The sequence below is a fragment of the Artemia franciscana genome, chromosome 21 (genome assembly GCF_032884065.1).
Source record: "Artemia franciscana chromosome 21, ASM3288406v1, whole genome shotgun sequence".
Classification (NCBI taxonomy): domain Eukaryota; kingdom Metazoa; phylum Arthropoda; class Branchiopoda; order Anostraca; family Artemiidae; genus Artemia; species Artemia franciscana.
The window spans coordinates 34,323,200-34,337,821 of record NC_088883.1 but is presented as its reverse complement, the minus strand read 5'-3'; the positions used below and the strand labels follow the sequence as shown (position 1 = coordinate 34,337,821).

Sequence of the window (14,622 nt, the reverse complement as noted above, 5' to 3'; positions counted from 1 at the left end):
CCTTGACTTCACAAGGTGGGTGGAGCCCACCCCAGGGATACTCAATAGTTAAACTCTAGCTAATCAGGTTCCAGGCCTAGGGTCGGTTGGGCTTGCGACCCTCCACCCGAACCTAATTGCAACGAATAGTGATGTTATTCCCTCGGATGATCGATCTTCTTTTTACCCTTCAAGAATTCAGCATGTCCCTGGACCGAAATTTGACCATCGTTTGAACCTTATTGACCAAGGTGGTCTTCGCCTGGCCACCTGGAACGTTCTGGCCCTTAACTTCCCTGGAGCAAAGTCAATGCTTGCGCTAGAACTCAAGCGTTTTGGCGGGGCTGTATCAGGCGTAACTGAAGCTCGCCTTATAGGAAGCGACTCTGAAGACATCGGTGAAGGCTATCACCTAATCGTGTCGGGTGACCAGAGAACCAAAACTAATAGAGTCGCACTTGTGCTAGACTCTCGGACCAGGAGGTGTCTCCTTTCCTAAGAGCAAATTTCAGACAGGATACTAACAGCGCAAATCCAGCACAAATATGGAAAATGGACCATCATTGTCTGCTACGCCCCAACAAACCAAGCCTCAGATGAGGTGAAAGATCGTTTTTACGCCCAGCTGTCTAGCATCCAAGCAAAAGTATCCCCTCATGATTTTTTAACCCTTCTTGGCGACTTCAACGGAACTGTCAGAGATACAGATGGTGATTGGAACAGTGTTCTAGGACCTGTAGCACCCGACTACTTGAACGACAATAGGCTAAGGCTCCTTCAGCCGTGCAACATGCAAGATCTCGTGATCACCAACACCCTTTTTCAAAGGAAAGAAGTTTCAAAAATATACCTGGTATAGCAATGACGGACGAACAAGAAAGATGTTAGACAACATAATCGTGTCCCGACGCTGGCGTTCCTCTATAACTAATTGCCGAACTTACAGAAGTGCAGAATTGGGAAACACCGACCACAGGCTTGTCGTTTCTAACCTTAGACTACGCCTGAAAGCCCAAAAAAGTGACCACCGTCCTCCCAAATTAGACCTGAATAATCTTACAAACTCCAACACGCGCCAGGTCTATGCTGTCTCCATCTCAAACCGTTTCGACTGTCTTGGTCAAATTTCAGAATCTGAAGAAGCATGGCAACTATTCAAGGACGGCGTATTGCTTTCGGCCGAAAGTACTATTGGTCGTCTGAAGCCCAGAAAAAAGTCCTGGATGTCGCAAGAAACTCTAGATATTATTGAACAGCATCGCAAAGCACGCCTAGCGAAGGACATGGTTACCTACAGACGTCTAAATGGCGTAAGAAATAAATTCCTCCACAGAGACAGAAAGCTGTTCACCGAAAAAAAGGCCGCTGATCTCGAGGAGGCCGCCAGAAAGGGTGACGCATGCGCTTTATACAAACACCTTCGGGATCTTACAGATGGAAAGCGATCCTCTCTAGGCCCTATCATACCTAATGATAGAAATATTATCACTGACGAGAGCGCTCAACTGTCCGCCAGGAAGGATCACTTCTCTTCACTTCTAACCCTGGACTATGTTAGCCAGCCCGACCCTGACCTTCTTCAAGTTGCATCCAACACCCCTAAGGCCCCGTGTGCAAGTGTGCACTACCCCTTCACCTCTATAGAAATCTTGAATTCTCTGAAACGGATGAAAAACAACCGAGCCCCAGGAGTCTGCGGTATCCCTGCAGAACTGCTGAAATATGGTGGGGCAGCAACCCTTCTCTGGTTCCAAGTACTGTTTTCCATAGTATTTCGTACAGAATGGATTCCAAAAGACTGGCGAGCGGGCATCATTCTGACTCTCTGGAAACGCAAAGGCAGTCGCAGAATTTGCTCCAACTTCGTGGCATCACACTCCTCTCTGTGCCCGGGAAGCTCTTTGTTATGACCCTCCTGGACCGCTGTACCACTTTCCTCAGAAGCCAAAGAAGAATTCAACAAATCTGACTTCATGCCAGGAAGGTCCACGGTAGAGCAAATATTCAAAATGCGGCAGCTGATAGAAAAGGCTCGAGAATTTAAAAAAAAAGCATATGTTGCCTTTGTGGATTCGATTTCATTCGATTCTGTCGACCGGCAATCACTCTGGCTCATATTGAAAACAACGGGACTACCAGCGAAGTACTGCAACCTTTTCGAGCGGTTCCACGAAGGGACTGAGAGCTGCGTGCAAGTCAATGGCAGACGCAGCTCATCTTTTGAAATCAATACTGGAGTCCGTCATGGTTGTGCTGCTGCCCCAGAACTATTTAATTGTGTCATCGACTACATTATGACTCGGACCATAAACCGCCTCCAGTTTGAGTTGCATTACGGTGATAGAATACTTTCGGACGCTTACTATGCCGAAGACTCACCGTCGAAGCTCACAGAGGCCCTACAAATCCTTACTGATGAAGCCTTAAAGATCGGGCTATCGATTAATTGGCAGAAGACAAAAGTGATGTTTGTTGAACTCCGTAATTCACCACGTCCCCCGCCAGTCCTAATGGTCGGTGACAAACCAGCTGAGATTGTTGAGGAATTTACATACCTTGGCTCTACCCTCTCAAGTGACGGATCAATCCTTAAAGATCTAATGCACCGAATTGCCAAAGCCTCAGCAGTAGTGGGAAGACTAAGTGCCCTTTGGACGAAACCTTCTATCAACCGTAGGACCAAGATGCGCATATACAATGCTTCGGTGGGATCCGTGCTTCTATATGGAGCCGAAACTTAGCCAGCCACTCAGTCTGTGCTTAGCACCGTAAATATAGCCCAAACAAAACACCTTCACCGCATAGAAGGACTACGCTGGCGCGATTTTGTTAGCAACGAGAACCTCCTGGCGTTAACTGGTCAAACGCCCTTCTCAGTCCAACTCGCCCAACAAACACTACGCTGGTACAGACATCTCCTTCGCATGCCCCCCAACACTCCCGCACGAACGATTTTTGGCTTTGATCCCGTGCTGCATGGCGGGAAACGCCCAAGAGGTCGTCCCCCAACCAGATGGAAGGACACGACAGGTGCCTTCTTAGCCATGGCAAATATTCAAGAGGATGTCGGCATCCTTGCAAGAGACCGGTCCTTATATATATATATATATATATATATATATATATATATATATATATATATATATATATATATATATATATATATATATATATATATATATATATATATATATATATATATATATATATATATATATATATATATATATATATATATATATATATATATATATATATATATATATCATGAAAAGAGAAATCACCAATGCAACAGCACAAACACAAAAAAAAAAAAAAAAAAAAAAAAAGAGACAGAAGGAGAAAAGGAAGACTGTTTTCCTAAATTAGTGATTAATATAGACCAGCAGTTGAATGAGGCCTTAACCCTACTCATCCATACAATCACATAGGTCAAACAGCATAGCCATACACAATTAACCATAAAGAATAATCCATGGACAGGCAGTCATGTCGTCAATAAGTATAAGTCGTCATTTACCAAACAATAGAAAAAATAATATAGACAAATAATTCAGAGGCAACACCCAACACAAGGGCTCATCAGGAGAATACACTGGCCTATATAGGGTTTCGCCACTTTAAATTCTCTACCCAGCACAGTGTTGTGGCTACCACAGAATATCCATGGCATCCCCGTAGTTTATAATTAAAATAATTTTTGCATACATAACAATTTGCATATAACCGGTATAACCAGTTTGCATATAACCGGGTAAGAAATAAAAGAAAGAGGTGCAATACAAAAAAAAAGAGAAATAAACACTAAGTGTTCAACTAGCTTTCATTCAGTGCGGACGAACAAAAAATAACACTTTTCTGGATATTACCTTGCTCTTGAAGCGTGAACATAAGCTAAATTAGACGGATTATTTTTTTTTTCAAGTTACAAGGATAAACTATTATGAAAGTGTAAAGATTGAATCACATTAACTACGTCACTCGTACAAATACCGATCTACCTGTGTTTGCTGTGAAATTGTGCAAAAAAATTGGATTTGTTAGTTTTGCTTATTAATGGACTAGCTTACGTTGCGTCAGGAACTGCGTGTAAACTGGATTCATTTCATGGGATGCAGCCGAATAGACTAGTACATAACGCTATACCAAGTTTTGCCGTGCGGGCGAAATCAAAAGGAAATGCAAATGCCGATATTATCAAAACTGGTTGCGATTTTTTCGCCGACGATTTGGTGAGCGAAGCGAAGAAAACAATTTGGTCTGTGGCGAATTATGCTACTCGACCAACCGAAAGGCTGAAAGTTGCTAATACATTTGCAGACATTTTTGAAAGTCCTAGACTACTGTAATAAGAATTCAGTAGAACTGCCGAAGTTTGTTATAAACAAACCGGACGAAGTCCCCACAATTCCTGGCGAGGCAAGCGCTACGCTAACCCATAAGGTACATGATCTATGTCTAAAATTTAAGAACTTGTGTCTACGGCTAAAGTACAGAGCCTCTGCTGCCCTTCGGCGAGTAGTGTCCCAGGCCCCGCCAATCCTGTAACAGTCAATCCCCAGCCATCCTATGCCGTTGTTCTTAAAATGACAAAGTCTCTTGATAATCCCGTTGCTCGCAAGCAGTTTTTGGATAGCATCTGCCCCAACTCAGCCGAAATAAGTGAGCTAAAAAAGATGAGACAGGACTGGAAATTGTTCGTCAAGTTCAAATCTTCTGCTGAAAAGATCGTTGAGAAAATGAAAGTTAGTAAGTCTGAGGTCTCTGCCTCATCTCTGCTCAAAGAGAAAATGTTTATTGCTGTTTTCAAACAGGTTCCACCTAGTATGACCCATACTGATATAGAATCCCTTGTTCCAAGTGCATTAAAAGCAATAGAAATCAGTAGCTTTGAGCGCTCCAAGGTGTTCAAGCTGTATTTCGGGACCAGTAAGGATATCGAAGACTTTCTTGCAGTCTCAGTCCGAATCGGTTATGAGAAGCTGCCTGCTGAAGAATTCAAATTTCTCCCAAAAAGATGTTATTCGTGCCATAGAGCTGGTCACTTAGCGACTAATGTCGTTGCGACCTATATGTGGTCGTTGTGGTGCTTTTGATCACACATTCACGAAGAACAATTTGTGAACTAAAGATATGTTCTGCATCTTATGCAAAAAGAAAGGCCATACATGCTATAACATAAGATGTCCGGCTAATAAAGTGATAATCAATATGAATTCCCTACCAAAATGAATCTAAAACCGCCTGTGCTAAGCATGCAGTTGCAACGTGGAATTTAAATGGAAATCTCCTTAACCGGTCTGTTTTTATCGAGGACCTTCTTTCAAGATATGATATTGTGAGTTTGCAGGAACATTTTGCAACCTCTCTCAGCCTTACCTTATTGAACTTGTCACCAAACCATCAAGTTTTTACAGTCACAGCCAAACACTCTCGCACTCATGGCAGGCCATCTGGCGGCCTTGCGACTTACGTTAGATCCTCTATCCACTTCTATGTTTGACTCGGCATTAGACTTTCTGGCTGTCAAAATCCAAGATATGGTTATAGTGAACGTTTACCTACCTACGAACTATCGTGATGATCGATCAGATAGACTGTTTGCCATAAGCATTGCAAGGCTATCGAAGTGTGACATTTATATATATATATATATATATATATATATATATATATATATATATATATATATATATATATATATATATATATATATATATATATATATATATATATATATATATATATATATATATATATATATATATATATATATATATATATATATATATATATATATATATATATATATATATATATATATATATATATATATATATATATATATATATATATATATATATATATATATATATATATATATATATATATATATATATATATATATATATATATATATATATATATATATATATATATATATATATATATATATATATATATATATATATATATATATATATATATATATAATATATATATATATATATATATATATATATATATATATATATATATATATATATATATATATATATATATATATATATATATATATATATATATATATATATATATATATATATATATATATATATATATATATATATATATATATATATATATATATATATATATATATATATATATATATATATATATATATATATATATATATATATATATATATATATATATATATATATATATATATATATATATATATATATATATATATATATATATATATATATATATATATATATATATATATATATATATATATATATATATATATATATATATATATATATATATATATATATATATATATATATATATATATATATATATATATATATATATATATATATATATATATATATATATATATATATATATATATATATATATATATATATATATATATATATATATATATATATATATATATATAATATATATATATATATATATATATATATATATATATATATATATATATATATATATATATATATATATATATATATATATAAGTACTTCTAAAAAAAGCTAGGGTGGTAACGCTTCAGTGCAGGGGTTATGTTATGTCTTGTTACAAAACCTCGCACTGGATAGGGGATTCCCCCATATCCAGTGGTACGTGGTCAGCAGACCGAGGTCTGCTTCATTCCGGACGAGCTCCACCCACCACCAATATATATATATATATATATATATATATATATATATATATATATATATGAGTACTTCTTAAAAAAGCTAGGGTGGTAACGCTTCAGTGCAAAGGGTTATGTTATGTTTTGTCACAAAACCTCGCACTGTATAATTTTTCCCAAAAGATACACCTCGCCCAGATTCCTCCCGTCTCAGGTTGTTTCTGAACCCGTCCTTATCTTGTCCCACGAGCTCTACCTGCAGGAACGAAAAGATTGTAATTCCTTGCATCAAAGAGTATGAGTAGCTTATAAGAGTGAAAACTGGCGCTAGAATCGACAAAAAACTACCCACGCCATCAAGCGTTTGTCGACACTTGGTATTTTCTTCCGTTGTAATAACAAGAATAATTAAATTAATGAATGAACTTAGTTAAATTAGGGTTGTAATAAGTATCTCAGTTCCTCAATCTCTGATCTCGGTTACTAATAGACAGACGATTATAAACCTTAGGAAAATGCCATGTATGGTAATAAGTTAGAAGTCGTTGATGGTTTTTTTTTTCTTGTCAGCACTAACGCCAGTTTTCACTCTTAAATGTTATAATGATAAAAAAAAAATTAACATTAGGATAGTTTCTCTTTTTTTGTTTATGATCCATTTAAGTTTAAAATTTTTGCTTTTTTATGTATTTTAACTAGTCTCACCTGTTGTTTTCATCAATCGACCTGCTTTGTTCAATGTGTCTTTCTTGTTTGTTGTTTCTTGACCCCAAAATTCAAATTTGTCCCTTTGGGGCTTGTGATAGAAATTTTGTGAAATAAATGTCTTATCTCCTATTTTTATCACCCTTTTTTAGCTTCAAATCCCATACTCAATTTTGAGGGTTTTGTATACATCTTTTTCAACCACCGATTCCCTTTTCAATTTAGCTTATAGGAAATGGAAAAACATTAATCCTTCAAGGAGCACGGCAAAAACTACGTCATTTATAGTAACGATGAAACTGACCGCTAGATGACAGGTTGAACGAAAGCAGTCGAAATGGAGGCAAATTTAAGCCGTTTGCGATGTGTCATGTTTGGACGAACGAGCGTTGTTTTTATGTTTTGTTCTTATTGTGAATATCGGGTATTACGACAATAATTTACCATTACGTTTACCATTTACCATAATAATTTACCATACGACAACAATTTATTTATAGCCCGCTGTAAAAATAAAAAGCGGATTAACAATAAGAAAAAAGAATAAATATATAAAGCATGAGAGATATTACATTAAACGAGTTAAGGCACTGCAGGTGAACACAAACTTGTAGGTATCATAGGGTAGTTGGCCAATAAGCTATATAAGTCTTAAACTGTCGCTTGGGAGTCCGTAAAGCGATATGAGGTCTCGATTTCAAAACCACGGTGTTTTTTATATAATAAAAAACAGAAAACAGAAATAATATGATCAGATAGATAGGATAGCATCCAATCGGAGATCAAATTTATCGGATGTAAAAAGACTTAAGTTTCAGATTTTCGGCGGTTTACCATGAGAAGATAGGGATTAACAAATTAGTGCTACTTACAAAGTAATAACTTCGATAATTACGTGAGAAATTAAAACAAGGCGTAATTGATTTCCAATGTTATATAGCTATAGCTAAATTCCTCCATAAATGGCAATTAATCAAACCTTTGCTTTGTTTTAAAAAAAAATACAGATCTACGAGGAAAAACTTTTTTCAAAAATTATGAGCGATTCTTAACATAGTAAACAAGTAATAACTTTACATTTTTAATTTTTTTTTTTTTCGAAAATGGCAAACAAAACCGAAACTAGACCGGCGCTTTGAAAGGCTTTAGTGGTAGCAGCGCACTTGGTAGCAGTGTAGCAGTGGTATCGATAGATAGTTTTTTTTTCTTTTCTTTTTTGGTCCTCTTTGTTATAAATAATTTTGGATGCCAATTCCAAGATAACAAGTCAGTTAGATATATACGCAGTAATTTTTTTCGGAGGGAGAAGGCAATAGCAAAATATATAATAACTATAATAACTTTATCTGAAAACAAACTTTTTCTGATAATTTCAATTAGAATCCCCCAGAAATCCTATACAATTAATAACTCGGATATGGCCTATGTCATTACCATGCCTCCAAATTTCGTCCTTGAAGATCTCGTTGGCACCTGAATGGCAAAACGTTACCGCTGCAGCACCGCTTAGGGGTGATCGAAGAGGCTCCATCAAGGCCCTGTGCAAAAGCAGATCTAGAGAAAAATCTTGGAAAGGGGATGTGACAAGGGTGCCAGTAATTGATCAAATTGACAAGTTTATTTTAAAAAAGAAGAGTGAAAAATAAAAATAAAAACAAGAGCTAAGAGCTCATATGGCACTTGTGATAAGGCCAGCAAAAGCCAAGAGCTCATATGGTATGAGCTCTAACAAAATTCTAAGAATTAATAGATTGACTTAAAAGGAAAATCAGAGGCTTAATGCCGGTTGGGATTTCAAATACGAGCTCTGAGTCACGATGTCCTTCTAAATATCAAAATTCATCAAGATCCGATCACCCAGTCATATGTTATAAATACCTCAATTTTTCTAATTTTTCCTCTCGCTTCGGCCCCCCAGATGGTCGAAACAGAAAAACGACTTTATCGCGTCAATTTGTGCAGCTTCCTGACATGCCTACCAATTTTCATCGTCCTAGCACGTCCAGAAGCACCAAACTCGCCAAAGCACTGAACCCCAACCCCTAACTCCCCCAAAGAGAGCGAATCCAGTACAGCTACGTCAATCACGTACCTACGACATTTGCTTATACTACCCACCAAGCTTCATCCCGATCTCTCCACTCTTAAGTGTTTTCCAACATTTCCGGTTTCCCCCTCCAACTTCCCCCAATGTCACCGGATCTGGTCGGGATTGGAAATAAGAGCTCTGAGACATGAGTTCCTTCTAAGTATCAAATTTCATCAAGATCCGGTCACCCATTCTTAAGTTAAAAATACCTTAATTTTTCTAATTTTTCAAAATTAACACCCACCAGCTCCTCCAAAGAGAACGGATCCGTTCCAATTATGTCAATAACGTATCTAGAACTTGTGCTTATTCTTCCCATCAATTTTCATCCCGATCTCTCCACTCTAAGCGTTTTCCAAGATTTCTGTTTCCCCTTCCAGCCCCCATGTCCCCGGATCCGATTTGAGTCAAAAATGGAGCATCTGAGACATAGGATCCTTCTATACATCAAAGATCCGATCACCTATTCGTAAGATAAAGATACCCCAATTTTCACGTTTTCCAAGAATTCCGGTTTTCACCTCTAACTCCCCCCAATATTGCAGGATCTGGTCAAAATTTAAAGTAAGAGCTCTAAAGCACAAGATCCTTCTAAAGATCCTTTAAATTTCGTTAAGATCTGATCACCCGTACGTAAGTTACAAATACCTCATTTTTTCTAATCTTTTCAAATTATCCCTCCCCCCCAACTCTACCAAAGAGAGCAGATCCAGTCCGGTTATGTCAGTCACGTATCTTCGACTTGCTTTTATTCTTCCCACCCAGTTTCATCCTGATCTCTCCGCTTTAAGTATTTTCCAAGATTCCCCGCCCCCTAATAACGCTGGATCCGGTCGAGATTTAAAATAAGAGATCTGAGTTATGAGGTCCTTCTAAATATGAAGTTTCACGAAGATTCAATCACTCCTTCGTAAGTTAAAAATACGTCATTTTTTTCTAATTTTTCAGAATTAACTCCCCCCTCCCCACAACTCCCCAAAATAGAGCGGATCCGTTCCGATTATGTCAATCACGTACCTAGGACTTCTGCTTATTTTTCCCACCAAGTTTCATCCCGATCCCTCCCCTCTAAGCGTTTTCCAAGATTTTAGCCTCCCCCCCCAAAAAAAAACAAGACCCCCAATGTCACCTTATCCGGTCAGAATTTAAAATAAGAGCTTTGAGACACGATATCCTTCTAAATATCAAATTTCACTGAGATCCGATCACTCGTTCGTAAGTTAAAAATACCTCATTTTTTTCAGAATTAACCCCCCCCCCCACTTCCCGAAACAGAGCAGATACGTTCCAGTTATGTCAATCACGTATCTAGGACTTCTGATTATTTTTCCCACCAAGTTTCATTCCGATTCCTCCACTCTAAGCGTTTTCCAAGATTTTAGGATCCCCCCCTCCAACTCCCCCCAATGAAACCAGATCTGGTCTGAATTTAAAATAAGAGCTCTGAGATAGGATATCTTTCCAAACATCAAATTTCATTAAGATCCCATCACCCGTTCGTAAGTTAAAATACTTCATTTTTTTTCTTTTTAACGAATTCACCCGCCCCCCACTCCCCCTAGATAGTCAAATCGGGAAAACAACTATTTCTAATTAATCTGGTCCAGTCCCTGATACGCCTGCCAAATTCTATCGTCCTAGCTTACCTGGAAGTGCCTAAAGTAGCAAAACCGGGACAGACCGACAGAATTTGCGATCGCTATATGTCACTTGGTTAATAGCAAGTGCCATAAAAAAAGAATGAGAGAACCAGAAAAAATTTGGGGGAGGCAGGAGTTCTCCATGGATCTGCCTGAGGCCCTATACGCCACCAACGGTTCCGAAGGTCTAATGTATGGTTTGTGCAAAAAACTACCTTTGAGGTAAAAAAAAAAGTTGTGGTTAAAACCTGACAAAACTAATCATCAAAATTTCCTTCCTTATAATATATGGAGAGAGAGAAAATAAGGAATTAAAAAACAATGAGACGAAATAAAAAAAAATTGAAATATCTACCTTTGTGGAGTTTCAGCAGCTTGACGGAGTACAGATGGCGAGGGCTGTCCAAACTGAGATTCTGGGGACAGTCGTTCCATATGGTTTGAAGCTGGAGTGTTTGGGTAGCTTAACATTCCCTCCGAAAGAGATGCGGCTCTTCAAATGTGAATAATTGTAATTAATAATGAGAATACACAAAACTAAACAGGAGGTAAAGAAAAAAAAAGTGAAATGTGCAACAGTGACATTCTCAACTCTAAATATTATTGTATATATTTTGAGCTAACAAATACAAAAAATTGAGGTTTATATCTAAAAAATATGCTTAAGTTATTTAGAACAAATTTGAGCTGTGAAGATTCCATTTCAATTTCAACACATCTCAATTGTATTCGCATATAATTACTCAAGCGTAATTATATTTTTGGTGCTTTATTATATTATGTTTATAAATTGTATTTTATATATCACATTATATATAAATTGTATATAGGGTTTATTTTCAAACTAAAATAACTCCGGCCGTTTTATACATTACATTGTTATATATTATTATTATTGGTATAATATATTATATATTATAATATATATTGAATATAACATTCTTATACGCTATATTAACGGAAATTGTTGTATAGGTTTCAAATCCTTCAAGTTTCACTTAATAGATAGATCAAGAGATTCATTCCACTAAAATAAGACCCTACGTGCTGGATTGCAGTCTAACAAATTTTCGACCCTGAACATCCATGTCTTACGAATTTAAAATATTTACCAAAAAACGATGTCTTTTCAAGGAGAAAGCATGCTCATTCTTTAAACAATTTAATATTTATTCTTTACATGATTTTTTTTTTCATTTCCTGCAATATTTTTTTATTATTAACAATTGAATTAGCCTACAAGTGATTTAGAAAGAATTTGAGGTGTAAAGATTCCATTTTAAATTCAACGCATCTCAACTGCATTCGCATATATTTTTTTCAATATATTTCTTTTATTTGTCTAGATATTAAAAATCATCTTCTAATTTTCTGTTAAAAAAGTTTCTAAGTTAACTAGTTGATGCAGCAAAACAAGCCTTTAAGGCGAACGAAACAAGAGCATCGATAAAGCCCACTGACCATTTTATTGGAATAGACTTGATCCATTGAATGAATTAATGCATTTAATAACCATATATGAAAATAAACAGTTGGAACACAAAAAAAGAAAAAGACAAAATTTGTCTGACACAAAAAAAAAAACAACAGCCAGAAGTAAATGCCCACTAAAGCTGTAAGACCTTGGCCCATAGGTGGGACTTGACTGGAAAATTATAAAGATCAATTTGCGACAGAACCCCTTCTTCAGGGTTGTTAATACCGTACTGGCACGTAATATACCTATTGCTGATCCATGGGGGTAAATGTATCAAAAACTTTGCATAATTCTAGTACAGCAAATGTAATTTCAATTTACCTGCAGTTGTAAAAATGTGCCAAAATGGGCTAAGGTAGCAGTAATGAGAAACCCTAGCATTGTACACCTGGGCCAAGAGACGTCAATAAATTTTCGTTTGTTTGTCTGACACAAAAAAAAAACATAACAGCCAGAAGCAAATACCCAATAAAGCAAAAAAACCTTGGCCCATAGGTGGGACTTGAATGAAATATTTTACATATACGGTTAAATGTAAAAGAAGACCGCTTCTGAAAGTGAGAAAGCAGTAACAGCCAGGTCTCTAGTATTGACCGTCCAGTAGGAGAACCCAAATACACAATGCAATCCATGAGCTCAACAACAGAATCACCAAGTATGACGCTCTGACCAGCACTAGATTTCAAATTAAACAGAAGTACTCAAACTTATCAGCATTAAATGGACATACTCTTGTTGTAACTTGATAAAAGAACGTTCTAGCCCATGAAGAATCATGCTCAGGTTCAGTATGTCATCCGCATATCCAATCAAAAACAAATCAATACCTTGCAGGATATGAGCCATAAGAGACTTTGATTTTGGGGTTAACAATTCTGTTATTAAATGCTGTCGGTGACGAAATAGAACCTTGTCTTACCTCCTTGTTTATATTGAAAAACAACCGGAGAAACAGCAAAAACATGCAAGAAGCTAGTGGACGTATTAGATAGCAGAAGCACTTTTACATTTTATTACATATCAGCCAGCAGGGCTAAGATGCAGGAGTCACCACCGGCTAAACCCATATCCATTATAAACTCCTCGTGAAGAAGCGAATCAAATGCACTCCTTACATCATGACAAACTGAAGCAATACTTTCACAGCGTTCTTCTGCATCAACTAAAGCAGATACTAAAGCGGAAAGCGCATGACCGCACCCAAGGCGAGACTGAAAACAAAACTTATGGGCCTCAACTATACATTTAGTTCACAACTCTTCAATTATCAAATTCTCAAAAATTTGTACAAAATACAGTTGCAACCGTTATTGGGCGGAAAGACGAACGCTCAAGAGAACGTTGATTTTCGTTCACTTTTTGAACTTTGTCAACTGTTTATAGAACACATTCAGAAGAAGTTCGGTTGCGGCCAAATAAATTGTGGTCTAATCCTGTAAAAAAAAGTGTCATGTCTAACACCGTCTCTTATACCGGTTTCTTCTTGAAATGAGCATTACAAAAAAGAATTTTCTGCTCCGGCTCCAGTGAAACTCCCAAGAGTTTTTTTTTTTTTTTTTTTTAGCATGCATCTAGTCCGGGACTGGTTATTGCCAAGAGTCTGATTATTTCTGCAATGACTAAATTGAAGCCCCTACCTGTGCTTAGAATAAAGAGGGTCAATTTTCGTATTAACTTATGTTTTGGAACGAAAGCAATAAAATCAAATGATTTTCATTATTTATAATTAGCTTTTAGAAAATATCCTAAGAATTATTCTAAATATGCTGCAAATGCTAAGATGGAGTTGCACTTAGATCCTTCAAATTCGACCGACCGAAGAAAAATTGAAGGAATAAAAGTCATTAAAAAAATATAATAACAAAATAAATAATAAAGGGTACTTGTATGTTATACGCCCTACTTAATATTCTTCTAATATGTTTCTCTGACGTTCAGTCATAATGAAATATACCGAAGTAAGAAAAAAAAATTTAATGCTTTAGAAACAGAAATGGGCTAAATATTTACACATTAGGGGAGGGAGTAAAGTACAGCGAGACCGCATGC

The 14,622-nt window shown here is 36.4% G+C and overlaps 1 protein-coding gene across 2 annotated transcripts in view; it reads right to left on the bottom strand.

The window, feature by feature from the left end:
• The window catches only part of LOC136040975 (signal transducer and activator of transcription 5B-like), a 206,711-nt gene that overhangs the window by 6,715 nt on the left and 185,374 nt on the right, over nt 1-14,622 (bottom strand). For both annotated transcript variants that reach the window (XM_065725449.1, XM_065725448.1), the window contains exon 16: nt 11,452-11,589. In XM_065725449.1, coding sequence (XP_065581521.1) covers nt 11,452-11,589 — 138 coding nt within the window. The remainder of the gene's footprint in view (nt 1-11,451; nt 11,590-14,622) is intronic.